At 35.2% G+C, this 27,866-nt stretch overlaps 1 protein-coding gene across 1 annotated transcript in view; it reads left to right on the top strand.

The window, feature by feature from the left end:
* The window catches only part of Macrod2 (mono-ADP ribosylhydrolase 2), a 1,899,209-nt gene that overhangs the window by 638,627 nt on the left and 1,232,716 nt on the right, over positions 1-27,866 (top strand). Inside the window, exon 5 of the mRNA XM_076849439.2 lies at positions 20,215-20,331. Coding sequence (XP_076705554.1) covers positions 20,215-20,331 — 117 coding nt within the window. The remainder of the gene's footprint in view (positions 1-20,214; positions 20,332-27,866) is intronic.

Below are 27,866 nucleotides of genomic sequence, written 5' to 3'. Positions count from 1 at the left end.
TTTTGTAAGGTTATTCAAAATTAACTAATTATGTCTAATTATCTACTTTAATTATAATTTCTCCAACTAATAATGTTCAGGGTCTGAAATTGTTTTTTTCTTCCAAATATAGTCACTTTGGAGGAATCATGTTGAAATTAGCATGTGAAGCCTTTAAAATTGTCTATAGACTGATACCTTGATTTCAGGAAAGTCAATTATCTTAATACTTTTCTGGAATAAAATAGGGAATGCAGGAAGAAAAGAGAAATATTTCTTTATTTTATTTCTGCTTTCAACAGAGGAAACATATTATTAAAACTAGAGTTGAAGTCTGTGTTCTACTGTTGAATTTATCTCTTACTTGAGGACGAGGGCACAGACAAAATCCAGTGCTATTTGTTTCTCCAATGAACAAGAGAGGACAATATCTTTTGTCTAAATTTTTCTAATATATATTTTAAGAGTATCTTAAAAACAGTGTTTCTCAAATTTTGGTATGATCAGAATCACCAGAAGGGCTTCTCAAAAATCTGCATCGCTGCATCAGAGTTTCTGGCTTAGTAGGGCTGGCATGCATACTGTGCCCCAGCACCCAAGGCTTGCATTTCTAACAAATTTCTATGACATGCTATTGTTCTTGTTCCTGGAACCACACTTCAAGAATGAGTACCTTGAAACAACTATCCCCTTAGATAAGAGAATTCCATTATGAGAAGTGATCTCTGGGTTAAGGGACATCAGCGATTGTATACTTAAACCTTTTTCTCTTCCACAAGTTATATAAAATACATATATGATCATGATAAAATAATGATGAACACTGTTAGAAGAACACTTGTAACGAGTAACTCATTGCCATCTGTCTACTGTCCCATTTGAACATCTTGTGGCATTATGGTAATGCCAGTCCTTCTCTCCTATAGGGCAAATAGCCTCTCCCATGTCTTCTGAGGTTGCTCTCACTGGGCACCCACCCGATAATTGCTTGGTTCCGATGATAGTGCAGATCAGATCGTGTCAGGACTCAGTATAGGAATGCTGACTACCCAGGAATTAGCAAATCACTTAATTATACTTTTTAAAAAGCCTCCCTATTTTTCTTTGTCCCTCATGAGGTTACAACCCCAAAATATTCTGTGTAAATATAAACTGTATTAGGAAAAAGGGGTCTGGTGAACATAGACTGGGCACCATGTATGCTCAGAGATTAATATTTCTGCTATCCCTTTGGGAGTATATTTATTTCAGACAAATTTGCCTTACTTATAGTTCCTTAAAATAACATATACAGTAAAATAAAAGGTGACATTGCAATTTCAGACATTTCTTGTGGTGTTTCTCTTGTAATAATCTCCTAGACACCTTCATTTGTATTTTTTTTATCTCAAATTTTAACAAGCTGGCTAAATGTAACATGTTTTAAAATTTTTCAAAAATCTTAGGTTCTTTAATTTATGATTCTTACAGGCATGTGAGGGTAGGGGGCTTGGTTAGAAAGAATAAAGGTTATAACCTGTCCTGTCTGTTGAGACAGTGATTTTAATTACATTTAATTCCCATTCACTCTGTATGTTACTTGATCCACTCATTGCTTTAAAAGCATTTTGATAAATACAGCCATGGCTTAACCCCTTGCCCTTCAACTCTTCTAGAATTGCATCCAGGCTTAAGTGAGTTTGCCACATTTAGATGTCATATTTTGTTACTGATGAAAAATATTGAGGTCCCTGCTAGATAGTGGAGCTCATGTTTTTCTAGAGAAAAGCCCACATTCCATTAAAAAAATAATTTGTTGCAAAAGGCTTTCAATATGTTGGGCTATAGTTAAACCATAGGTAGTAGCTTGCAAAAACCTCAATGTATTTATGTTTCTCACGTGTATGTTAATGGTTATTCTCCTTCAAATATGCTTTAAAGTATTTCGAAAAACATTTTCCTAACTATGCTTGACTTATTTATTAATATAAAAAGGAATCATCAAAATACATGTTTTATCTGATACAATGCTAGGTACACTATGCTAGGTACATAATACACTACAGTTGAGATTGGAAACACAACTTTAAAACATATTTTTTTAAAATATTTTCTTCAAAAACTGGGATACAATAGAAAATTTTAACATACACATGTTGTATTTAAAAATCTATGAACCTGAGCAACACAAGCAAACTAATAATTTCAATCATTTGAGAACACATTCCCCTCATTTTCTGTGTTTTAATAATTTGCTTCCAAGTGACATGAAAGTGACATGGAACCCTAGAAGAACTGGTCTTTCCCCTACCATTTTGTGTTTTAGGGCAATTAACAGAAAATAGTGATGGCTTTCTATTGCTAGCATTGGATTGAATTTTTATTTGCTATAACTTCTAGTTTTCTAGTTCTTAAGTATACATTGTAATTTCAAGATCTAACTAAGGCACTTTAATGCATAAATCACTATCTTTTTCTCACTGTGGGGAAACATATTTTTAATTTCAAAATTCTCCTTGTCTATTTTAAAGGCAAATAATTAGTTGATGGTTTCACAAAACTCACAATAGATGAAAAAAGAACATTGTATTTCCTCACATGTGCATCAAATACCAGGCTTCTGGCTCATAAATCAGGAAGAGCACAGAAAGATACAACTGGAGTCCTTCCTAGTTCCTGTGTTACAGCCAAAATCCTGACATTCAGGCATATTTACAAGACCCATGTTTCAGTAAGTCCTTATGTGCTTTGAGTGGGTTGAAAAGAATGAAATAATTTCACAGGGCACCTTTTTTGGAGACTGGATGAGGAGCATGGCATTCTTTTTGGAAAAAAAATATTCTTTGCTTGTAATAATAAACACTGCTTTCTTTCCTTTTGTTTAAGCATGCAATAACATTGGAAGTTTACTTTGAAACTTGTGTAGACTGTTACCAACACATGTTAGTTCTAAGAACAAAGTTTGTATCCTTGATGTAGAACTGCAATAATTTCAAGATGCATGTGGGACTGACGTGGGACTAAGGCTACCTGTATCCCCTCAAGTTTCCCTCTAAACTAACACTAGCACATGGGCACTTCTGATAGTAGATAAAATAATGAAGTTTATGGTAATTATAGCACCCACCATTTAATGAGCATCTACCATATTCTAAGAGCTTTACATTCTTGATCCAATCTAATCTTCAAAAATACCCTTAAAGAATTAATTACATTTGCATTTAATAGACAAGGAAATTGAGGCTCAAAAGATCTAAGCCACTTGGCTAGCATCAGAAATAGTGGTTTTTGATGACAAATCCACCCATTCTCTCTGACTCTGGAAACTTACTTTTTCACAAAATCTGCCCAAGGTTTTGTGAGAAGTTACATGTGAGCAGTGTTAGAATTTAAACTAGATGGCAGATTTGGGTGACTGCAATGGAATGGAAAAACATTTACAGATCCTCTGATAGAAGGGCAAAGAATTTCCTTAGATGTCTTACTTTTACACATCAGAAATGCTACTTTGTTAAAAGAATAAATCTTTTTTATGTTTCTATCCACAATTCTTAGTGGTACCTGTCACATGATAGGTGCCTAGGGATTCTTTGTTAAGCAGAGAATAAATGAAGTTATAGAAGAGGAACTTATCTGACCTTAGTGATTACAATGAACTGGATGTAGAGTTAGGGGAGAATTACCAGTTAAGTCTTCAACAGTTTACTTTTTTATAACTGCAGTAGGATGAAGAAAGGTGAGGCAGAAAGGTTTACAAAGAACTAGAAAAAATTTTAAAATGCTATGCCTTGACTTAATAAATTAAATTTTAAAACATACTTAAATATTAGAATAAACATAAAGTTAGTGATTATCTTCTTTCTTTTTTTTTTACTGTTTCTAGTTGGTTCTGTTTTTTGCTCTCTCCTTTTTTTGGCAATGCCTGTGTCCCACAGATATTATGCCTGCTGCTTTTATATCACTTAATTCTCCTGGTTTTTCTTTTAATTGTGTCAAGCCATTCTTACCTAATTTCAATCACATTCAAATAATTTTCACTTCTAAATTAGTATATTAGAATTTTCCCCTCAAGCCATCCTGCTTAGAATAATTAGCTTACACATATCTAGCCTTTGAATTTTCTCCCATAGCCTTTGGGAGGTGGCTATCAGAATGTCCAGAGCACTTGCATTTCCCTATCAAAAACCCTTCTATTTATATTTTCCCTGGAGTATAAGATTTATTACGTACTCCATCTGAATTTGGAGGCATTATTTTCTTTTGCCTTCTAATAATAATGAATGTTTTTTATTTTCTTTAGTTCTGCTATTCATTTGAAACAAAAACTATCAAGATTACCATTATACTATTTACTTGAAGGAGGAATGCCTTTTTTAAACACTGTAGAAGAAAAATCTAGTTTTTTTTCTTCCAAACCTAGAATCCTTTTGCAAAGTGCCAAAATCAAAGCAGACCGTAAACAGTACATGAGCTATGGTTTTATGGGTCTTTTGAGATCTTAGCCTTTCTGTTTCAAACACTGAGAGTTAGGAGCCTAATACGCTTCACTAGGATTGATGAAGCAATGATGGCCCAAACCATACACACAGTAAGTTTTGGTTTCATTGAATTTCTAACAGGATAAAACACCCCAAATAATAACTTTCTCAATCCTTATGAGGTATGTAAATTCTACTACCTAGCAAAGAAATACCATTGTATGAAAACAATCCTTTTTTTTCCTTAAAAGATCATATTTTTTAATTAATTTCTGGAAAACATTCTCAGCAGTGATGTTTACAAAGAGGTGGGGACTTTCTGTATCCCTTGGCCTTTGGTAACTGTGCAATGGAGCTTAGTGTAAATTGCCTTTCCCATCCCACCTTTACCTTCTAAAGTTCTGAGTGAGTCACTGCAGAATATTTTTCAACCACATCTTATGTTTCCAGATTTTGCTTAATTTGAAAACTTAGGAACATTTAAATATTTTAAAAGATTTTTATAAAAAAAGACTCCACATAAGTGATATATTTACATCTATATAATTTATGTGCCTACCATTGGACTTTTTGTCTTTTTTCTTAGTATATCATTCTTGAAGTTTCATGTAATATGTGAGATACTAATTACTAAAGTGTGGTGCAGCTGTGTTTTTGTAGTGGACTCTTTATAAATTGTAGCTGTGAAGGCAAAATTGCTCTTGTTTTGTACTGACAGGGATGGTGGATTTAATAGGTTCCCTGGAGCTTTTCATCGCATTATAACTCTTTCTGTGATGGTCAGTTTTGGGTCCACATTATGTGACCTGACTTTCAACTTGTTTGAACGGCTGTCAGGCTGCTGGAATTGAAGGCTACTGGATGGTTCTGATGTCTTGCTATTGGGAAAAACAACAATCCTGCCTGAAAACTTCTGACAAGATCCAGAATTGTGTTCTTCGTAGCAAAACTGAGTCAGACTGATACCTGGAAGAATCTTTACCTGCTTAAAGTAAAGTAATGTAGCTGGAATTCCTTATCATAATGTAAATCTGTGTTGCTTTGCTCTACAATAACAGTGTGTCTATCTCTTGCCATCATTCATTCCCTGAGGTTGAAACTGTTATCACATCAACAGTGCTCCTGTCTCAGTTAGCTTGCGTTGCTAGTCAGCACTCCTGCAGAAAGCACAATGTCTCCTAAATGTTCTCTCCAGACCCAGTGTGTGGTATTTAAATTAAGGAAGCTCTGACATGTCTTGCAAGGAACTGAAGTATTACATCTAGACTTGCCAATCCACTGATTAAAATTCTTGCCAAGTGTTACATTATGCACAGCTTCCTTATTTTGGCTGTAAATTTCATTGCATATTTTTTCAGGATGAGAAAGTTTGTACTTTTTATTTCATAAGCCCACATAATAAACGCAGTTTTCTTCAAAACCATTTGAGGTGTTGGATGCGTGTGCCATGTTAAATATAGGGCTCCTTTGTGAAGAAAAGCACACGTGGCTCATTTTAACTTCTCCCACAAGCATTTTAGATGGGGCAAACGGTTCCGCCAGGGAAAAAGAAAATAGACATTTCGATGAGCTGCAGGATTATCCAAACCAGGGCTTTATGCTCTGTGTAATCTCTTTCCTACAAACTTGAGGAATGAACAAAACTTTCCTTATTGGCACAGAGAAATCTCCCTCTCCCTCCTCTGTGCCACTGGCACTTGTCGTAGCTCTGTATTTTTAATTTTTAATGGGTATGTATGTGAATTCAAAGCTCTGGCTAATCCCTTCTGTAGCAGAAAACTTTGTGTAGCATTGTTCACTTGCAATTTTGGAGAAGAGGTCCCCAGTGTCTTTGAGAAGACAAACAGACTTAGAGGGAGGTTTCCTCTGAGGAGGCCATTAACCAAGTGCTTTGGATCTGGTGACTAGGCCTGGATTTGGAATATGGGGAAGCAAACTGAATATTGCGTGTCTTTTACATCTGGACTTGTATTTTCCTTTAGCAGCAGCCTTGCAGTAGAAGGGCATCTGTGGGAGTCTGGAGGTGGGGGACTTGAATGACATTCAAGCAACACAGGCCTGGGACAGGGAAGTAGGAACCAAATGTACACTGCCAATTTGATTAGCACCACGACCCTCTCCTAGGTTTCACCCAGAAATTTGCTGCTTTCTTTCCCTAACAAAATAATTCTAAAATTGTTTTTTCTTAAGGAGAAACATTTCAAGCTATTAATTTACAATTATTTAAATGATTATATAGAAATACTTTAAATCGATGCAGAGAGATACAATTTTAGTTGTAAAAACCCTGTGTCACTATTTACGATTTTAATATAATTTTAAGTAAAATTTCTTTTAAATGCTTAAATTTAATTTGATACATGATGATTCTTTTGCTCTTTGAGAATATTTTATCAATATATTTGCTTGAAAATTTAGAATTTCTAAGGAAAAAAAATCTTATAAGAAACTAGAAAGAAATAATAAAAGTTTCATCAGAACTGGAAACTACAATGAGCACCATTAGATATATTTTTCCTATAAAAAAGAATCAAATTATAAAATAATTTAAATAAGTAGCTTTTTGCTAAAAAATAGTCTTCTTAATAAGTGAATTCCAACTTTTCTTCAATCCAAAAAAATGTCATAAGAATAATTGTATTACTTGGCAAAATGATCATACTGTTTCCTGTCTCTACATTTTTTCCTCATGTGAAATGATCTCTCAAAACTATTCTTAAAAATAAGTAATTGTTAAAGAGAAAGTGATGTTTGGATTGAGGCAATAAATGTCATCTTCATGGGTATTCTATGGAGAAAAGGGTTGCTTGTTTATCTTCTTTTCAGAATTACAGTCAGTCATTTGCCCCTTACAAACTAGGAAAAGCAGAAGGGATGGTGAAAGGTTTAAAAAAACAGATTCTCTTTTGGGTGTGTGAAGATTTTATTAATTTTTCAAATACACATACACACAGGCTTTTATAGTTTCCTTTAAACATTCAGGTGAAAGTTGAGAGAGATTTCTTTTTCTCTCCTGAAGATTTTTTAATCCTTCATCATCTCACCTAAAACCACTGGTATTTCCTGAAGTCAATAGGAAAATTAGCCATAAACTGACATATTTACTTCTTTGTAGGAAGAAAATGAGAAGAGATTCTATAACACGATTGAAGTTTTAAAGCTAAATTCCTTAAGGAAAGATTACCTCTCTCCATAGATCTCCTTCTCTGATAAAACAAATGAGGTTGTCTCTGAGGCATCTGTTAATATTGACCTACATCATCCCTGGTGCTGAACTTGGGTCCCCAGCCACTGGGAAGTTTCTGGTAGAAAAGGAAGTATTAAGTTGGTTCATTTCTTATTTCTTTGAAAGAGAAAGGTCTCCCTCCCCCTGTGTTTCTGCTTGACCTGATCTCTATTAAGAAGACTTTCACAGAAACAAGGGCACAATCTGTGCCTTTAACTCCGAGAAGCCACACACTAGAGGCAGGTCTATTATGACTGCTCTGAGCATGCAGCTATTATTTCTTTTTTACTTAAGGTCAAAATTTCCATTACTGCTTAGACTCTGTTACCACCAGGCTTGAAGATTATGTTGAGGAATTGTTCTTTCAAGGAATGTTGTGTTAGGACCTGCCTTTTCATATTTCTTTGAGAAGAGTCTCTGGATGGAAGAATGAGGATGACTTGAATTGGAATTGTGTATTTTTTCCTTCTCAATTAAACTTACCAAGTTAAAAAATAAATAAATAAAAGTGTATTGCCTAGCCTTTGATGAACCCTTACAGAGTACCATAGTCATCTTCAATTATTTGCATCCTATTACACCATTTTCTCCAGCTGATATATCCTTTGCTTGAAAATTCTAGTAATCTGTTGGCAAACTTATTCCTCATTCAGGAGGTTTTTAGAGAAATATCCTTATTCATTTTCCTTGATCCTTTAGTAGCATCTACCTTGAATAAACTCACACTTACTGAAAATAGAAATATTCTTTCTTGTTGAAAACCAATGAAATCTAAGCAACTTTAGCATCACATGCCTGCCCTACTGGTGCGTTCTAGATTTTTCCAGCTGCTGTTTCTTCTTTAGAGATGTGGTTATTGAAGCTCTGGCTCCTCCAATGAACTCTTGGGCTGTTTGTCTACTCTGGTGTTTGTTTTGCAATTTCTCTCCGCTCAGTATTTCCCCCAAATCAACAATGGTGTAGTATCCAAAGAGAAGTTTCTCATCCAGAACTTCAAAGAATATTGCTCAGATTAAATTAAAATGTATGCTTATTGCATTTAGAAATGACACCAGACTCTAAATTACAGAAATTCAATCTCCATCCCCATTCCATATAGTGACTTACACAAAATGTAAGCTAATATTTTTTTTAAATAAAAATGTTTTCTCTCATCCAGTGAGAAGTATTTCAGGGCTAATGGGATGCCTCCACACATGGCATCAGAGATTGAGGCACCCCCCAGCTCTTCTTTCTACCACAGCACAGTGCAGCCTTCATGCTCATACTCACTGGGTGGCTGCCAAGGTCTTTCCACATGTTTTGGTCTTAAGCGTGTGGACATAAAGCACTCCAACCAATACAGGGCTTTATCAGCAGGGAAAGTGAGAATTGATGGTGGATAGGCTACCAACAATCTCTGTCATAAGTGGTATTTTCTTTAGGCAAAGATTTTTTTTAAGGCTATGTGGAAGGTTATGCACAGGCTAGATCTTAAAATAATTGGTTTACTATACAGTTAGCAACACCTAGACATATCTTTATATTCTATACAGGATTTTAATTGGCTTCTCATCCTCAAATCTAGCAATGTTCATCAATTTATATTTTTCAAGGAAATTTTAGGGACTATTTTATATATTTCTGAGAAACATTATTTTTCCTCATTTGGCAATTCAAGTCCAATAAAAGAAGCACAAATCACTGTTTCTTGGGTATCTATACATTATTTAGGTCTTAGATTTTAGGGGAAAAAGACATCACCTGTTTTCTAAAGACCAGTTCCTGAGCATATGGACCAGATAAAGGAGGCTAGCTCTATGATCTATAACTGAAAAGTGCTCTAGGTTCCTCAGCTAAGAAATGTATAAATGTTTATTCCATTACATTTATCATCTTCTCCTGGGATCAGAGCCCAAATCTACTCTTCAAATTGACCAGTGGGATCAAGAGATTCGTAGAAATAATTTTTGAAGTTAGCCCACGGCAGTCTCAAATAGCTAAACCAAATTCCTCACATCTGTGAAGTTTCAAGATGTAGATCTCCTTGTCATTGTATTGTATTTTCTCACCAATATTTCTTCTCCTCCCTAAAGGGAACACTGATCCTATTCAGTACCTAACACATAAATCTTTCATGAGGCTATAGGTGACCTGTAAGGGAATCAACTTTTCACCTGATTATTTCAGCTGTATTGTTTTTCTTCCCCCAAGACTTTAGGACAGTTATTTAAAGTTATTCCCTTGTGTCTTTACTTGAAGGTGGATTATTGCTTTGTATCTTCTGATGAGGAGGAGGAGGAAGAGGAGGAGGAGGAGGAGAAGGAGGAAGAGGAGGAGTAGGAGGAGAAGGAGGATATTGATGCAGGATATATCTCTGCACCAAACCACCTTCAAAGTTAGTGGTTTAAAACGGTTATTTAACTCACCATACTATGAGTTCATCATTGAGCTAAGCAATTCTTTTCCACTTAGCTGGGCTCACTCATGTGTCTGGTCCCTTGCCAGGAAGACTGAATGCAGGATGGTCCCAGCTGGGGTAGCTTATCTCTCCTGCACACAGTCTCTTGTCCTTCAGCAGGCTGGCTTGGGTTGTTCACATGGGAGCTGAGCAGGGCTCCAAGAGGGTAAGCAGAAGCATAAAAGGCCTCCTGAGGCTTAGGCATAGAACTGGCACACAGTCATTTCTGCTTTATTCTCTTGGCCAAATAAGTTACAAAATCATCCGCGTTTCAAGAGGTGAGGAAGAAGATTCCATCTCTCTATGAGAGAGATCATATTGCTAAAAGCACAGATACGAAAAGAGAAATAATTGCTGTGATTTTTACAAAAGATCTATCATTTAAGATTCTTTGAGCATTTATTCAGGCACTATAGAAACTATACAACTGCTATCTAATTCAGTTCTCATAAGGACCCCACACAGAAAGTATTAATATTATATACATTATATAGGCGCAGAAACTGGCAGTGTCATTTGAGAGTTCTTTTAATATCCAAGACTCTTAAACTTCAAATTTTTTGAATGTACAGATATATTTGAGTACATATATATATATATATATATATATATATATATATATATACACGTGTATGCTTAAATTTATCTTTTAAATTATCTTTTTAGTTAAAATTATAAACATCAATAAACGTTTGAATTTATTTTTCCCATATAGGAATGTGTTCTTGAATGTCTTTACTTTGGAGACCATGCACCAAAGATCTCCTTATGCCCAAGGCATTTCATGATTACTATATATAACTTTGAGTGAAACAGTGTTTATTCAAAATCTTACTTTCTCCTGGCATTTAGTTCTAGTTCCAGTTAATATTGCCTACTACAAATGCAAACTGTTAAGGGCAGAGTCTTGTTAGATATTTGATTAGAACTTGTGAAGAAATATGAGAATATGATTCTAATTAAATTTAAAGGTGTTCTTCTCTTTTGTAAGAATCAGGACCCATAGTTTCATGTGTCTATTCAAATCACTGACTAAAAGCTCCAAATGCTCACCTCTTTCTGGAGTTTTGTCAAGAAAAAAAAATGTGGAGCAGTGATTTTCAAAGTTCTCAAATAGTGGTGTGCATCTACATTATCTGCAGAGATGATTACAGGCAAATTATGGTGGACCAGTGCTGGAGAGAATGAATTTATGTATTTTGGCTTGGGTCTAGGAATCTGCATTTCTATCCAGTTCCCCAAGTGCCTCTCCAGTAGTGAAACAAGAATGTGCATTGACTACACTTAAGGGACACATCTGTTTCATATGCCATTTAACAAGTAAATGACCTCAGCAAGTCACCTATTTTGATACTTAGTTTCTTCAGCTAAAAGTGGTAAAGCCCAATACCATCTTAAAAGATTGTTTAGAGAATTAAATATGTGGTAATTTTATCAAAGAACTTTATAAAATATAACAGTTATTCATGACATGCCTACAGACTTGTTGATCTATGCAAAGATATATTTTCCATCCAAAGGTATTCTATATTCTGTAGATTAACTTTTCTTTTTATATTTTTATTGGTGCATCATAATTATACATAATAGTGGGATTTGTTGTTACATATTCATACATGCACACAAGAAAACAATATAATTTGGTATATTACTTTTAATTTCAGGGAAAACATGGTTCTGAGCCTTCCTGTCTTATTTAATTGGCTCTCAAGGAAGAGACTATTGTTTATACTTCTTTGTATATAGGAGAAAATGGAGATTAAGAACATAGACTTTAAGTTCAGGAAATAGGGACTCTGATCCTGGTTCCTACACGATCTTGCACTAAATATTTAACTTCCACTTTGTTTGTTGAGTAGTGATCCTAAAGGGTCCTACCTTTCAAACATTTATGATGAATAAAAAGGGAGCATGGCCAACACATATTATATACTTGATGCCTGCCAGACCCCTTTAAAGTTCTTGTCATTTACTCAAAAGATCCTGTGATGTTGAATGGAGGTCCTATGTGGATCCCTATTTTATAGATAAAAAGAATCCAGGCATAGCAATTAAATGGCACTAGGATACAATTCTCTGATATCTGGTTTCAAACCATCCACTTTTCACATTGTAAAATTACTTCTTATTACTTCTTATAAGGTGAAACCTTATAGTCACCTGCATACCAGAGGGCACATAGTGAATCCTCAAAAGATGTAGCATTGTTATTACTATGGGTATTATTGAATTTCCTTGTAGTTTCTTGCAGAATATTTTGTGCAAGATAGTTGTTTAATAAATTTATGTTGATTTGATTTCAAAAGAACCCTGTTGTATTCTCTTGGGCTTCTAAGATGTATATTTAGTGAGAGAAGTCTCTTATATTTTGAGGCTAATATGATTTGTATGACTGCTTTTAGATTCAGTTACTGTCTTTTATTTACAAAAGAAGATTAAATGACTATGTGTAAATCTAAGAACTCCAAAATTTCCCTTTTTAAAGATTGTTTAGAAAATTGTATTGTAAGATAAGGAAGAGACCTCACAGGGCCAATTTCAAAAATAACTGGATTTCATTATATGGCTCTTTAAGTATTTCTCAAAACAACCCCATATTTTGAACTCTGTGTTTGTTTTGTTTTGAGGGTTTTTTTGGTATTTATTTATTTATATGCTGGCTCTTGCATTTACTGGCCCGCAGTATATGATGAGTTCCTATTCAATTCTTTTATGACTTGTTTTTTTCTCTTCTGCTCTCAGAATTAACTTGTTCATTTGTTTATAAAATGGGTAACTTTATACCTTATGAATGCCAGAGAGGCAGATTGGATTTCATGGAATAAAATACATATTAGATTTTTAAAATATTGAGATGGCTGCATTTCCCATTTCTTTTGTCTTTATTTTTGCGGTTTAAATATCGGGAGAAGACTGTCCTATAATAAAATTCTCAAACTCTATGATCCAAGTCAATATTGAAAAAAAAGAAAAACAGTTCCCCCAAGCACGCTTGAAACCTACCTTTCTACTCTGCCCTCAGACAGTGCAATTCATTATGCTATAGTCTAAGAAACCTAACTAATAGGCCCTTATTAATAGGATAAAGTCCTCTGAATTTAGCCTTTGCCAGATAATTGGAGGATGATATCTGGGAGTCAAGGCTCTTGCCTCAGTTAACCATCTGCTTGCAAGCACTTAGGCAGTGTTATCAGATGTTAAATGGCAGGTATGTCAGGTCAGCAACAAGCCTGGTCTTTAGAAGGTGCTACGGCTAAACTCCCCTTAACCTTGATGAAGAGCAGTCCTGTAAGTGACCCCAGTTTTTACTCCAGCGCTAACTCACCAAACCACACGTAGTTTCTAGACAGTCTTCAGCCTTTATCTTCTATTAGTCTGGTTTCAATCACAACTATTTGAATACGGAGGAGAGGTCAGCTTTGGATGTTCACTGAGTTTTCCAATTCTAGCTTGATTAAAGACTTGAGGCAAAACTAGAGGAGTAAGCTTAGATAGATAATATGTTCATTCCAGTAAGAAAATCTGAATATGTTGCATAAAAGTTTAAAAAATAGCAGCGATCAAACCGAATGAAAATTACCATTTGTCATTTACAACATGAGTGACTATAATAGTCAAGACAAACTGCTGTCAGAAGCATCCCATAATCTCAGAGGCTTAACATGATTGAAGGTTTATCTATCATTTGGTTCAGCTTGGGGTGTGGAGGTGGAGTCAGTTAGGAACTAAGGAACTCTCCCTCTAGCTGCTGTACCATCTTCTGGGGTGCTGGTGTCGTGTAATGGAGCCTCTATATCCAGCCCACAGACAATGGCAGGTCGCATGCAAGGAAGTTGTGGGCAGGATTTTTAAGGACTGGACACAGAAGTAGTTCTATCACTTTTACTTACATTCTTTACACAGGACTCAATCTCATGATACCCTCCTGTCAAATCACTGCAGCAAAAGCACAATAAGGGTGACTGGGAAGCGGCATGCCCAGGAAGACATTAAAGTGGGCTTTTGGTGAACACACTGCAGTCTAGCTACAGCAATCTTGAAAAACTCAATATATAGTTCTATTTACATATGGGCTTAGTTGTCTTTTTTCCTATAAGATCTGCTTCTTGAATCAGGTAGGAATTACAGACGGTCCTATTGCTCTTTGGAAAATATGCCGTGGTGAAGTATCTAACATGTTGCTAAGATTCCGCCTGGCTGTCTTCTTAGCCTGACCCTTAGTGAAACCTAAAGATGTTTTCTATTGAGCTATATCAGACTGTAGAGAAGAAGTGGGTGGGAGTCGGGGGATGTAACTCAGTGGTTCAGTGGTAGAACACCTGCTTAGCGTGCATGAAGCCTGGGTTCAATCCCCAGGACAAAAAAAAAAAAAAGACAAGAGAAGAAGTGGGTGAATTTTCAGATTCCATGTATCCTTTGTTATAGCATCTTGTCACCAGATTTGTGATTATAACAATGGGATGCATATTCCATTTTACTTTTTGACTAACCTGACCAGTTCCTCAGTGTTGTTAAAAACAGAAGAGAAAAAAGAAAAAGAAACTAGGGCCTGGGGATGTGGCTGATTGTTAAAGCACTTGCCTGTCATGTGTAAGACACTGGGTTCAATCCTCAGGATCACATAAATAAAATAAAATAAAATAAATGCATTGTGTCCATCTACAACTAAAACATTTGAAAGAAATTATACTTCTTGTTCTTCCAAATTTAGTTCCACTGTATTAAACAACTAGAGAGTCAGTTATTAAGATCCTAGGGACACATAAAGGAATAATTCACTTTCTGTTCCCTCAAGGAACAGTTAGGCTGAGGGAGTAGATAGATCTTGTACAGATAAGCATTTTACTGCATGTGTAATAGGTATAAAAACAATTTATAAGCAAGAGAAGAAGGGTACACACCTGAATATTATGATAATAAAAAGATATTATTTTGTTAAAGGTTGTAGCAGATAGTTTTTTAAAGAAGAAAACATATGAACTAGAAGTTGAAAAATGAGAAAGACCTTATTAAGCAGAAAAGACAAGGGAGAGGGTAACTAGAGGGTATTTGGTAAAAATGCCATGGTATAATTAGGGAATTGTGAGGTCTTGGGAAAAGGAAGAAGAGTGGGATGATATGAAGTTAGAAATGGAAGTTGGATTGAAATTTGTGAAAAGTCTAAAATGCTGCAATTTGGAATTAAGAATTTTATAATGAGACATATGGGGAATAGTGAGCACTAACTGAGTAAGGAAGTAAAGATGATTGGATTTGCATTTCTGAAAAGTAAGTCGAGAAACAGAAATGGCAGTAGAAAATTTTAAACTCCCTTGTTGAGTTTGTACATGTAGGACTATTCTCTTTTTATCTTTTGAAGACAAGACTTTTAAACACAAGAATTGATACAATTGATATTGCCCATCGCAGTTTATCTCACATGCTTACCCCCAACCCCAAGTCACAAATATAGCTCTGAAATGACATAAGATCATGTTCAAACTTGTCAAAGATATAGTACATAGTCTCAGCTTCAGGTAGTGGCAGAGAAGTTTGTATCAGAATAACCTTCCTTTCAATAGTAATTATAAGTTATTAACAAAATATAGGCAACAACAAAATTGCTTATTGTCAGTATGGAGCAACTAAGAGCAGGATGACACTAAAGATGATTCAGCCTTTGAGAGAAGGAAACCACATTGTCTGAGAACTACATTGAAGAAAGCACATGGCTTTGATCTTGAGGAACCTCCCTACTTCATCTGGCAAGTGACTAATAGAACTCAAACAGAAAACAACAATTTTATTTGGCATGAGGAATCATAGGACTGACTTGATATTGTCAGAGTGACTAAAAATTGATAAGAGTACCCCAAAAAGAAGATCCAAAGAAAGGGGAGCCCCCAAATCAACAAATAAACACCTCTTTAATCCTTATCGAGCCTTGAACAATGCATGTGTAGGAAGAGACTCTAGAAAACCAAGGATAAAAGCTAGAAAGCTGAGAGAATGGAGAAGAAAATCCAGCAACTTCTTATTTGTAGCAAGTAAGAGAGACTTGGCTTTCACCTTGTATTTTCTATTGAAACTCAATAAGGACAAAACCTCCATTTTATATGATAGTAATTTATCTGCCTGCTAGAACAAAATTCAACAATGTGTGGAAGAAGATAATAGAATCTAAATAGTCTACAATATATTATTCACAGTTTACAATATGCCATCAGCAACTACTAGACATACAAAGAAACAAGAAAATGTGACCACAGACAGTGAAAAAATGAGTCAATATAAACAGACCCATAGCTGGCCTGGATATTAGAAATGACAGACATGTACTTTAGAATCACCATGTGAAATCTATTAGAAAATGTACATGAAAAGATGAATGCAATTGATAAGAAGATGGGAAATTTCAGAAGTGATACAAACATGGTAAGAAAAAAATCAAATGGAAATTTCAAGAACTGAAAAATAATCTGAAGTTAAGAATAAAAATTTGGTGGAATTAATGGCTGATTTAACACAGCTCAGAAATAAAAACACAAGTAAAAAAAATTAGTAAAAGACATGAACAAGGGCTGGAGTTGTAGCTCATTGGTAGAGCACTTGCCTCGCATATGTGAGGCACTGGGTTCAATCTCAGCACCACATATTAATAAGTAAATAAAATAAAGGTCCATCAACAACTAAAAAATATTTTTAGAAAAACCATGAACAGACCCTTTTAAAAAGAAAGGGATGAATGACTAATAAGCATTTGTCAAGATATTTAACATCATTAGTCATCAAAGAAATGTAAAATGAATGCTCCTTTATAGCCATCAGAATAGCTAAAACTAAACAAAAAAAAATTAAAGCATCAAAGGAATGCCAAAATATGAACTATACATTGCTGAGGTATGTATAACTGTCTAATCACTTTGGAAAACAATATGCAGGTTCTTTATAAAGGAAAATACATAACAGTACCTAAACAGAAGTTTCATATTTGTCCAGGGAAATGAAACATATAGCCACAAAGAATTTGTACAGTAGGCAGATGTATTCATAATAACTAAAACCTATAAATAATTCTAGGTCCATTCACAGATTAAGAAATTCTGGTGATCAATAGTGGAATATTACCCAGCAATAAAATGTCACAAAGTTCTAATATTTTTAACACATATAGATTTCAAAAATATGTTGAGTGAAAGACACCAGAACCTCAATCTGAAGTTTGAAGTTCATAACTACTAAAATGTAGTTGTAGTCATCAAAACCAAACAAAGGGCTCCCTGTGGTTGGTGACATGGGAATTTGGATGGAAAGGGCACAGGATTATCTTTGGAGCTGTTGGAAACATTTTGTATCTTTACTGTCACCATGATTAGCTGGTTGTTGCTAAAATATATAAGAACTGCACACTTAATATCTGTGCCTTTGATTGCATATATGTTATAAATCATAAAAAGAATAAATGTAATACTTCAATATTGTCACACCCAGGGATTTAGGTAAGGCTGCCTAGATTCAAGACTGGAGCAGGGAATTATAATGGTTAAAGGATGGTTGCTGCATCAGAGAAATCCGGGGTTTTCAATCACGTTGCCATTTCCTTGTGAATGTAAGCAAGTTACTAACCTCTTCCCAAGTTCTCATAAAATGGATATGATAAAATTAGAATCTGCCTTATAAGGTTGTCTTTGGTATTGTGTCTGGCACATAGATACATTCAATACATTTAAGCTGTAGTCATTATTATTAAATAGCTCTTCAGCTAGACTTTCATTACCCTAATACAGTCAGGAATACTGGTATGACCATGAAGATTTTAAGAATTAGATATCTGCAAACTGCATTAGGCTGCAATCTAAATAGGGCAGACAATATTTGACAGCATATGATTAAGTACACTGGTGAATCCTATTTTAGTTATCCATTTCAAACTAAGTTAATAATTATCTCTGCCAAGAAAAACTGTTCACTTTAATATTCTTTTCTTGAAGCTCTTATTCTTAAAAAAATTCAAACATAGAGCAATTAGAACATAATTTTTTCCTACCTAATAGCTTTGCCCTTTGTTTCCCATCTCATAACAATCACAAAATCAAGTGTGTAAAACTCCCCACTACATACATAAGTACATGTACATGTGTACAGGTGTGTTCATATAATTTTAAATAAAATTGTGGCTGTACTATACCTACTTTTCTGAATCTAGAATTTTCACTTAGAAATCTTTTCACATCTAGGATTCTGTTTGTTCAAAAGTTGATCTATTTTTAAAAATTGATGCATCATAGTCTATGGCATGGATGGACTTTTTTTTTTAACAAACTCCCTATTGATGAACATCTGAGTAGTTTCAAGTTTTCACAATTATAGAGATGCATACCTTTTGCACTTGTGCTAATAATGTCATATATTAAATTTAGAAAAGTATAATTGCTAGTTGAAAGAATTTGAGCAAAAATTTTTGACCTTTTCTTGTATGAGAAAAACTATTTTGAGTGTATGTGTGCAAGAATAGTGAAAGAATGAGTATGAAAATGTTGAAGCGTTCTCTGAATAGTAAATGATGATTTTCGTATTTTTTGCTTGTTCTATTTCTCATTTTTTAAAAAGGAAGAGTTGCTTTAAAATTTTAACAAAATTTCACATTAGGGTATTTATGATAGCTACAGTCAATTCAGTGCATAATACTGTATTAGACATGCTGAATACCTCCCATGCAAAACATTCTTCAAATTCCATGCAAAACTACATGAGGTACTGCCTTTATTGACACTGAGGAAACTGGAGCTTGGAGCACACATGGCTGGTATAGACTCTGGATTTCAACCTAAGTTCTGTGAAACACTGCAGTCCAGAGTAATCTTGAGTGAATTCATTTTGATGAGAAAGTTTTTGCCTTCTTTCTCAACCTTAACAGATATGTAAGTAGTGATATAGACACTCATTGAGCTAAAAATGTTGCTTCCATGGTTGTCAGAAGCCAGCATGGACATTAAATAAGTTGTACTTTTCCCAGTGACAGTATCTTCAATATCCAGCTTCCTCTAGAAATAAATAAAATTAAGAGCAATGATAACTTCATGGTGTTACAGACTGTGGAGAGAGGCGAGTTCTTGAGACCTCTGAAAATCTAGTCTGCTTTTGCATTCCAGATTATTATTCTTCCCTCTTTCTCTTTCCTTGGTTTGCAATCTCATATTTCCTTTCTGTCCACAGGGTCTATTTAGCAATGACTGAATGCCGAAATTCTCAATTTTCTAGTTTATGTACCTATGGATTTTTAGCCCTCCACCTGTGCACTTACCCCAATTCAGTCACAGAAGTTGCCAATTTCGAGAGAGATCAGATTTGTATTTTCAAAAGTTGTTCTCACTATAAAGGATTCATGCAAAGGGGCCCAAATGAGAAGCCTGAAAACTGATTATACCTGAGGCTAGTCAAGAGTAGACTGCTGCTTAATTAGCAGAGTAACAAGAGTTGCAGCCATTCTGTTTCACTTCGTGCCATAGGAGCAAGGAGTGGGTCTTCTTTGTGTTTATTAAGAGGTAATCTAGCCTCGCATCTACCAACAAGTCAGGTACCCTGGGGAAATGCAATCCTGTTGGCATCCTGCTTTTGTGACGAGAAGTTGAGCAGAGGTTTCATTTTTATTTGGATAGCTTTGGTTTTTATCCTCTTATTCTTAAGGAGAGTACAAGTGTTTCAGTCTGGCTTCCTTTTATTCTTGACTTCTAAAACTTGTGATATCTTGGAGTCAATACTTAAGAGCTCAGGAGAGACAGTTGTTAGCATTTTTTCCCAACCATGTTTTCAGTAACATTGAGTTTATGACATGAAATTAGATGTGGCGGGCATATTTGTAAGAGTGAAATTGGAAAATACAACATATCAAGAGAACTTAACATTTACCAGCACACTGCCTCTGTCACTCCTCTAGTTCTGCTTACCATGTAAACCAAATCCACAAAGAGCAAGAGAGAGAACATAGTGTTTTAATGTACCATGAGTTTTCTTCCATAGGGCTATGGGTCTCCAAGAGGAGAAAAATTGAGTTCCCTCTCTCTTCCTATCTCATGTTTTACATTTGTTTCCCAAAGATCAAATATAGGCTAACTTTCTTCTTTCTCCTCTAGTGGATGGCTGCATTCATAGAGCAGCTGGCCCCTGTTTGCTTGCTGAATGTCGTAACCTGAATGGCTGTGAGACTGGACATGCAAAAATCACATGTGGCTATGACCTGCCTGCAAAATGTAAGTCCAGCTTTTTTGAATACTTTTTAAAACCAGATGAGAAGTCTTACCTTGTCTTATTCCCCAAGTGCATAATTGGGGAAAGAAATGATAGTAGTGGTATTTAATTAAACGTGCTTGTAGTCAGAGTTTTTGTGTGCCTGTATTTATGGTATTTAACTACAGGTGATTCTTTTGGTTGTTGTTGTTTGGGTCTTTAACAGAATGTCTCTGAAATAGGGAAATAAAATATGAGCAAAATATACATTATAGTATTTAAGTGCCACAAGTGACAGCTTCTGGAAATGATGCCAATTTCTTATTCCTTGTTCAGGCTTCTTGATTGTGAATGTGTTTAGAGCAAGGAGATCAAAGTGATGCATTGTGTTTTCAGCTGCCATGTAAAGGCTGATTGGCAATTACAGCCAAGGCATCTGTCACACTTTGCTTTCAGGAAAAGCCAGTGGAATGTGGTTGTCAGTGTGAGAATATATTTGCTCCTTGAATGTGGAATGGTCAAAATTTACATTATATTTGAATTGAGAAAAGTATTGCATTTAATTGACCTTGTTGCTCAGCCAACTCAGGTGGGGTGGTGTAGAATAAAAATACTAAGAGAGAAAATGGTTAAAAGCGCAGCTTTTTAAAATCACATAATCTTTAGGGCCAAGGCAAGGAGTTTCATTGCACTGTTAGGGTGTGCATTGACCTGGAAACTGAGACACCAGTTTATTGATTATCCCATTCACCTGCTTCTTATGATATTTCCCAGATCTGTGATTACATTTATGAAAACAAGAAGCTGGTTCTGTTTGTATGTTTTTAGCAGTGGGGAAAATATGATTAAAAATTATAACACAATTTATTGGATAATATTTGGACTCTGTATAGATAGATTGTGCAAGAATGAATTTCCCATGGATATGTGTGAATGGAGAGATAGTGTGTGTAGTGTAATTCTAAAGGTTACTTTAAAAGTATGTTTAAACTTGAGGATTTATATTAAAGAATAATGTATTAAAATTCCATTTTTCTTTGTAAATATTATAATACTATGTTTTATGTTGCTCACTTTGGATTGCTAGAAAAAATATATCAACTGAATATTGTGTAATTTTTTCTCTTACGACTTATCATTTCTAGTGTTCTTAATCTTGTGTTGAAAGAGTCAAATCATGTGACAAGTGGCGCCTCACACCTACGTTATATATTTATATCAAATGAAACCCTGTTTACGGAGGTGATCAGAGCATTCCAGTAGTTCTCCCTCTGAGTCAGTTCATGATCTGAGTATTAAGGTGATTTTCCCTTCCAGGATTATATAGTCTCATGTTTACAAATGCTCTTTTTCCTTCCTAATGCCATGCCTCCTTGGTGATATAGCTGAACAATAGTATTCTGAGAAGAGGCAGATTGTTGACTATTTTCAGTCTCATGTCTGCCCTTAAACCAAGCACTAAGCTGGGTCTCCAGTTGATTCAATTCTTTCTTAGGTATTAAAATACAAGTCAGAAATCTCCAACTCTGAATTTTCTATAGTCGGATGATAGCTCTAGGCTTATAGGTTGCAAATGTGATCATTTTTAATGGGCTTGCTGCTATTTGCTATCTCTGAATAAGTTATTCTGCTTCCTTTGAATGTCGATCATCTTATTTCAGAGTTATTGAAGACTTTACACAGTACCAGGCACTGAGGTATGAAGATCAATAACCTAATACCTGTTTATATTATAATCATATCTTGTAGCTAAGAGTCCAATCTTTGAGCTAAGGTGTTTCTTTCATGGAAATCCTGGGACAAATGTGTATTTGTTGGACACAGACTCTAAATGTGGGTAGTCCCAGGACTTGGTATAAAATTCACATGAGCTTAGATATTGAGAGCCTGATATATTCTCAAATCACTACATGAAGTTCACAAGGCATGTTTTGTTAAAAAAAAAAAAATCCAACAGAATAGAAGCTAATAGACTAGCATGGCAGACCCACCTCATAAAAATCACAAACAGACTCTTTATGACAACATATTGGTATTTCTGTATATTTAAAAATATTAATGATATAGGATAATGGAAAGAATATGAAAATGATTAATAATACCTTACACTCATATGTCACTTTAAAATATTTCCCAGTACTTTCACAAGCCCTTATATTTTAAATTATGTTTTATAAACACTGTGTGTTCATTTTCCTGTTTCCTATTCCTGAGAGATGTTTTTCTTGCTCATCAATTTGGTTCATCCATTTCAGAGTCATTAACAATCCACAGATGTGCTTTTGTAGTGAGAGAATGAAAAGGAAGCTCATTACATACTGTTTGGGTCATTTTTCCCCTCCATGTTTAATAATTCTACGACAGTTTGACAGTGGAGACTAGTTCCTATCTGTCCTCTGAGACGATGGGTTTACCATTACAGGGATACTAAAGTCAGTCATCCAGCTACAAATGACGATATCTTCATGTGTCAGCAATTTGTTTGGAAAATGCTATTATCTGGGGTACAGGCAAACTTGGGCATTTTGGACTGGTCTTTGCTTTTTTTTAATGCTTGATAAATTAGTTTATTCACAAATGATTGTATTTGAATTCATTATATGTGTAGCCTGTGTTCTGAGACTCATCATAATTGATGGAATGATAAGCCCCACGTACTCAGTTTCTTCTTCAATGCCTGGACATTTTAAGTGATTTCTTTCAATGCCAAAATATCCAAACATTTTTCCCAAAAGGAACCTTGAGCATCAAGAATAGTGAGTAATGTTTTATTGAAAACTATTGCTAAACTAACTTAGGAAGTGGACGAAAGACTATTTATATAACTAATTCTTGGGATCTACAAGATTAGACAATTTTTAGTAAAATTTCCATTTCTATAGTTGTTTAGAAGCTTGTACACATGTGGGATATTTCTTTCTATTAATGCTATCACCATTCTGTCAGAATAATGATCAGCTTCATGCCAGCAAGTTTTCTCCCTCTTGATCATAGTGCCAGTGTCAATGACTAGCATAGTGTCTCCTAAACTTGTGCCAAAGAATCAAATGAAAGAATTGTTTTAGAATCTTTTTACTGGGAAAATGGATTTTTAAAAGCTGCTTATTTCAAATACTTTCCATCCTGCAGAATATTCTGCACAGTTCTGGTAGGGTTAACATACCTAAATCCAGAGTCCTTAGACTTGTCTGCAAAGCTCAATTTGATGTGACCTTTTCCTTTCTGACATCATCCCCTTCTGTGCTTGCCTTGCTCACCAGGCTTCTCTGCAGATCCTAGATGTCTTGACACTGGTGTTCCCTCTGCTTGGAATGCTGTTCTTCAAGATACCTACATGGCTTGCTCCATTTACTCCTCAAATCCTTGTTTAAATGTAACCTCAGGTGTCACTTTAACCTATTCATAATTATTTCTCTGCTTTATTTTTTAATTCCTTATTTGTAGCATGTAACCTTCAACTATATTATTATTTCATTATCTATCTCTCTCTACCAGAATAAGGGCAGAGACTTTAAGGGTTCATCTTTTCCCTTTGTTTCTATACCCATATAGTTTATTAAAATACCTAACATATAACAGAGGCTTCAAAGATATTTGTTGAATGAAGAAATGATAAATAACTAAAACCTTTCAAAATCCTCCATTGGATTTTTCCTTAAACATAGACTTATTAGCCTGATTATCTGTGAGCTTCCATGATTTACTGCCATATTTGAACTTACTTTGTATGATATGAATTGCTCACAGTGGTATCTCTGTGCTTGGTATCTGTATTCAAGGCTATCTTTGATCCTTTTCACCTATCTCCCAGACTTAGCTCAGATATCACTGCTGCTGTGAAACAAGTCTTCTCTTATCACTTCAGCTAAAAGTGACTTCCTTTTTTCTTCAAACTCCAGAATACTGCATGCTTACATGCTGAGAATATTCTTCACCTGCTACTTTTTATGTACAAACTTTCTGCCTTTCTAATGTATTCCCTTGTATATGATTGGTGCTAGAGAATTAAATATCAAATTAATTGTTAAAAGTGGCAAACTGGCTGATAAGTGATAAGTAGATTCTAAAAGAAAAGTTATACTACTATTCCTAAGAAATAATGAAATTGGAATCATCTATCTATCTACAACCCTTTTTAGTCATATTTTTACATATATCCAGTTCCAGAGTCTCCTGTGAAATTTACTCTTAACAGAGCTTCTCCCAAGGAAAAAAAAAATCATACCTACTTTATTGGATGATTTTTAGCATAGCTTACATGTCTATTCCATTCATTGGAATGCTCCACTTTCAGGCTTTAGGGCTGAATAATCATCACAGGCAAGTGAGAAAATATTAAATCTGTGTATATTAAATGGTAGAATCTGTTTCTTTTATTCCATTTAATCTTGCAAAGGCATCCAAGAGTAATATTAGCATCCAACTCAGTTTTTTTATTAGTCATTTGAAGGGAAACTCTAGGATGAGAGACTATAGCATAATGTTTATGAGTAGTATGAATCAGATCCCTTATTCTATTCCCAGGTGCAATAATAATCAGATGATAGTAGTTGAAAAGATACTATTGATAATAATTAGTACTTCTCTTGTGCCCTTCATCAAGAAATTATGGCACTTTGAAACACTAGCTCATCAGTCCTTTTGAAATTCCTATGAGGAAGTGACATGACAAATAATGATATTTTCTTCTGACGCAAGGAGAAAAGAAATTCAAATACAGAAAGGCTAAATCTGTTGTTCTCAATAACAAACTAAATCCACATTAGAGACATGGAAGTGACCTGGGATCCTTGAACTAGAAAGACAGTGATAGTATTGGCTAGGCCTGCTACCTATTTTTCTAAATAAAGTTTAATTAGGATGCATCCATGCCCCTTTGCTTACTATTGTCTACCTTTTTTTAAAAAAAAAAGTATTTTCTTTGTTTTAAATATATATTTTTAGTTGTAGATAGACACAGTTTTATCTTATTTATTTTTATATGGTGCTGAGGATTGAACCCAGTGCCTCAGAGGCAAGCGCTCTTCCACTGTGCTACAACTCCAGCCCCTATAATTGCTTTCATGTGACCCAGTTGAGAAATTGCTACAGGGATTATACTATCTGGACTTTTATAGATATTTTGCCAATCCAAGGCCTGTAGAAATACTCACTTTATAAAGGATAAAGATGAAATTCAGAGAGGTTAAGTACTGGTTGAATTTTATTAAATGTATGTGATTTACTCAGATCACAATTGACAAATGGGACTAACATACTATCATCTATTTCTTGCTTCTATGACCTCCAGAAAACATGAGGGTGATGTGAACTCTTAAATCTTAAAATAATTAGGCCACCTAGAAAAAATGATAATTTTTCTCAATAGGGCCATAACTGGAAAGGGAGTAAGTCAAATCTCCAAAAGGAGAGTTAAGGACACCAGGGTATTAAGCAGTAAATCTTTATTCCCTGCTTTCTCTAGTGGTAGCTGAAAGGGAGCCTGCTGGTCTCAGGAAATTCAGTTTCTGAAGTAGGTATCCATAAGATGGTTCTGAGTCGGTCCTCTGCAAAGGGTGACCTGATTTCAGCCATCAGGGGCTCTCCCATCAGGGGTCTGATTGTGACAGCACTGGAGGAGGCATGCTGTTAGGAGTGTGACTCTGCTTGGATCTGATGGAGACCTGAGGGCTCTCATGAGCCCCTTCCATAATTAAACGACTTATATTACATAAAGAGAAAAATGGGTTTTGAAGGCTATAAAATCATCTTCCTTCCAGAAAGGGGAGATGGGATTGTTCCTTCTAAAATCAACTGATTGGTTCGTTTTTCTTAAGTGCATTAGGAATTTAGTTTCTGTTTGAATCCATTTCTTCCTAATTACCATTCTGTTCATTTACAGTAAGCAGTTTCATACATTTGATCCCTTTAGTGATCCTCGGGATGAATGTGGAAGAAGAAAGACAGAGAGATAACAAATAAAACCCAGAACAGCAGGTCTCACAATGTAGTCCCTGGAGCAGGTACCACAGTAGCATCACCTAGGAATTTGTTACAGAGGTGAATTCTCATACCTCACCCAGACTGACTGAATCAGAAACTTTGTGGTTTAACAAGCTCTCCCGAGGAACTGATTCAAGCTCAAGTGTAAAGACCATTGCCCTGGAGAGTGTTGGAATCCTGAGTAGCAATCCCTTGCCCTCCACCCTTTTGGTTAAGTAAGACAGACGTCTTGCTGGGTCACAGACTAGGGCTTTTCTTGAAGAGAACTCTAACAGGTTCTTGTTTTCCTTTGTGGTATTGTCGGTTAATGACAATGTCTGTAATTGTTTATTGCTTGCCTTCTCAAACAGACTAATGTTTTAAAGAAGTAGAAATAATATTTGCCTCATTCAATCCTAAGATCCTTAGCATCTGAAATTACCCCACAAGGTTTGGCTCTTGATAGATTTTTACTATAGAATTAATGAAAGCATTGTGTTTGTCTCTTTCTCTCCTTGGTCATTAGGTGCCACCACAGGCTACCAATCAATAAGACACTCAGGATGGGCTGCCTGATTCTAGAAATCAGCAGATGTTTCCAGCATCTGTTATCTCATCTCCAAACATCTTCCTTGCTCAAAGATTCCAGCAGTATAAGAAATCACAGGGCAAAATTTGCCCAACTGTCCACCTGCCACATGCGCATCTTTTTTTTTTTTTTAATTAACTTGTTGTGATGATCCCCACAATGGTCTTGTGATAAAAACAACTATTCTAATACAAAATAATGTATTTTAAGAACATCTGTGTATTGAAAGCAACTATTATTTATGTTGTAGTATCCCTGGTTGAGTGTAAAATAATGTCTGCACTTTGCATTATTTGCCATCTTGGGCATTCAGAGAGCACTGTCTATACCTTCTTTTTCCTATGTGATCAATAGGAAATAACAGTGTAAATCAATTCTGGGTAATAATGTAAATGGGCTCTTGAAGGCAATTCCTGCTGTGAAATAAGTAGTTAGCAGCGACACTAGCATTAACCGCAGTGGGGGTAATCAGCCTTTGGATGTCTTTAATCAGAGTTATCAGCTAAGATTAAAAAGAGAGTCACTGTTGTGCAGGGATAATCATTTTCAGGATTTAAAAGATGAATATGTGAAGGTGTTCTCATAAATTAAAGCCGTCAGAATGGCTTTGAGTAATTTTGGATGCTCAGAGGTCAGGAACAAGCAAACGGGAAAGGTTAATCTCAGGGCCACAGTAGTTAATGCACAGAGATAGCAGAATACATTTATTGCAATAAGTAGTGAATGCTGAGTTAAATGAAAAATTTCCCCCTTGTTCTAAGATGTTCATTGAGCTGCTACTAACATATGGCTTTATTAAAAGTGGCCCACACAGGACAACTTGTAAATATATTGTCCCAACAATTAATTCCAAAGAATAAATATTAGAGCACTGTATAGCTTGATTACAGGTGTTTCCAGTTGTAAAAATTGATGGAACCAAGTTCCACATTGTAGCTAAAAAGATTAATTCTGTGTCTAGAACACTAAATGGTGGAGAATAGTGTCTGAAAATACATGGAAGTCACA

Source organism: Callospermophilus lateralis, chromosome 3, assembly GCF_048772815.1.
Source record: "Callospermophilus lateralis isolate mCalLat2 chromosome 3, mCalLat2.hap1, whole genome shotgun sequence".
Taxonomy (NCBI): domain Eukaryota; kingdom Metazoa; phylum Chordata; class Mammalia; order Rodentia; family Sciuridae; genus Callospermophilus; species Callospermophilus lateralis.
This window is presented reverse-complemented; position numbering and strand designations above follow the sequence as displayed.